We start from the raw sequence: 2,418 nt of genomic DNA, 5'->3' as shown, positions 1-2,418 counted from the left end.
TGCAGGGGTCAATCGTATGACAATGCAAAAAATATGTCAGGTCAATATTCTGGTCTTCAAGCGAGAATTAAATTACTTAATGAACTCGCAGAATGGAATCCGTGTTCAGGTCATTCATTAAATTTAGTCGGGGTTCATGCTGTAGGGAGTTGTTCTGAAGCTTCCAATTTTTTCGCTATAGTACAATCGGTGTACAATTTTTTCTTGGCGTCAACGCATCGTTGGGCAATTCTCAAACGATGTGCTCTAGAAAAACTTTGACTTTGAAAACTCTTTCGTCAACTAGATGGTCGGCTCGCGCTGATGCTGTTTCTGTTTTAAATCAATGCTTATCCCAAATAATAAAAGCATTGAAAGAAATTGAGGAGAACATTAGTGAAAATCCTATCGCAAGACAAGAAGCAAAAGGCATCCGAAATCAACTCGAAAGTCTCGAATTCACTTTCATGCTTTCTTTGTGGGATTTTCTCCTCTCAAGATTTAATGCAGTTAATCTTAGACTACAAAATGTGAAGATAAGCATTGATGAAGTTGTGAATCAGTATGAAGCTCTCATTAAAATTCTTGACGAAACTCGGGATCAGTTCGATTTTTACGAAAAACGAGCATTAAACATGTCAGAAATCAAGAAATACCGTTCTGAAACAAAGCGTCAAGGAAAGAGAAAACTCCAAGCTGATGAGACACGAGACGGGGAACTAGAATTGTCAGCGCGGGATAAATTTAGAATTGATGCATTTAACGTTATTCTATATGATTTGTTGAGCGAGTTGAATAGTAGATGTGCATCATACACAGAAATCAACGAAAAATTTGCAGTAATAACTAAGTTTCAGAAGTTAATTCCCTCCGAACTCTGCGAAAAGTCTGAATCTCTCAGGTTAATATACGATTCCGATCTTGAATCTACATTAGGCGACGAGTTTGTGCATTTTCATGCGTATTGTGTTATCCAGAGTATGGGAAAATCGTCGCCTCTTGAATTGCTGCAATTTCTTCGCGATAATGATTTGAACGCTATTTATCCCAATGTTGAAATAGCATACAGAATGTTTATTTGTATGGCGGTAACGAATTGTATCGCAGAAAGGTCATTTTCATGTCTCAAAAGAATCAAAACGTACTTGCGCTCGACAATGACTGAAAATCGTTTGAATAGTCTAGCCCTTTTATGTATAGATTCTGAGATACTTAGGTCCTTAGATTTTGAGGATGTAATCACGAATTTTTCGGGAATAAGAGCTAGGCGAAAGGGTTTTAGGCAATAAGTGCCTGCGATACTTATGCCCTTACATAGTGAGGGTATAATACCGAATTGTTTCGAAATAAAAGCTAGGCGAAAGGGTTTTAGGCAATAAGTGTCTGTGATACTTATGTCCTTACATAGTGAGGCCATAATACCGAATTTTTATGAAGCCAAAGCTAGGCCGAAGGGCAATAATATTATTACATACAAGCATCATATTTATGTATTAAATGTATCCTTCAATGTGTACCCAACAATACCAAATAAGATGTTTGGACTGACAGCATATACAAAACTTTCACAATTGTATAATAATCACCTTTCTGAAGTAGTCTGCAACTTCCGGCGAGTGAGAAATAAGGAGACTAAAAAAAAGGTCATCAACCGTATAGCTTATGGTACCAAAAAGGCGGCACTTTCCTTATCCGCCCGGGGTGGCTAATTCTTAAATCCGGCCCTGAATACACAATGATAAAATTAGGACTAATCCTTCACACAACAGAGAGACTCGGCTTCGAACCTTGAGTCATAAATTTATCAATTTTATAGCGCAAGTGCCTCGGTGACTGGGGACGAGGGACGTTTCCCTTGAATCAAGGTTTACACTTGTCAAAGAGTCAGTCTAAGACTCTTGGTATAAAATAAAGTTGCCGTCGGCAGTGATAGTGACAAGCTCTGACGAATTGATGACAGTTTTAAAAAAAAATTTCCCTCTGAATAGATTCATTTGGAATTCTAGATATTTTTCGTGGGGAAAATGCCCTCGATTCTACTAAGTTTGATGATAGCCTTTCTGGACCGGGTTACATCAACGAAGCACTCAGTCTGCTCTTAAGGCTCTAATACCACTTGTCCTCTCTCCACTGAAGGGAAAGGAAATCTCAAGCCACAACTGAATTACTCTCTTTTCTGGATCCTTGCAGCTCGCCAGCAAGTCTTCAACTCTACCTTTTGCGTTGCGCAATGGGTCTTATTAGAAAACATAACATTTCTCTCTCCCACTATTAGCGTTAGGAATTTCAGAGGGTGGTTCCGGAGTTTGGAGTGTCTGTCTGCATATCTGCATATCTGTATATATGTCTGTCTGTCTGTGAGGACGATAACTTTTGAAAAAATTAGTCTTTTGGATTGGCCTTTGGTACACTCTTTTAGTATCTTAAACTAAAGGTCAA

The 2,418-nt window shown here is 38.5% G+C and overlaps 1 protein-coding gene across 1 annotated transcript; it reads left to right on the top strand.

The window, feature by feature from the left end:
- Nucleotides 1-239: 239 nt before the first annotated feature.
- On the top strand, nucleotides 240-1,268 carry LOC117173643. Its single transcript, XM_033362283.1, has one exon. It carries the CDS (start codon nucleotides 240-242, stop codon nucleotides 1,266-1,268), a length of 1,029 nt encoding a protein of 342 aa, XP_033218174.1.
- Nucleotides 1,269-2,418: the final 1,150 nt, after the last annotated feature.

This window comes from Belonocnema kinseyi, chromosome 5 (assembly GCF_010883055.1).
Source record: "Belonocnema kinseyi isolate 2016_QV_RU_SX_M_011 chromosome 5, B_treatae_v1, whole genome shotgun sequence".
NCBI lineage: Eukaryota > Metazoa > Arthropoda > Insecta > Hymenoptera > Cynipidae > Belonocnema > Belonocnema kinseyi.
Note: the sequence above shows the minus strand (reverse complement) of the source record. Positions and strands in the feature narration are given on the sequence as shown.

What these genes read in the sequence shown, in the direction of transcription:
- LOC117173643 (XM_033362283.1), top strand. Translation starts at nt 240, where the DNA reads ATGTGCTCTAGAAAAACTTTGACTTTGAAAACTCTTTCGTCAACTAGA.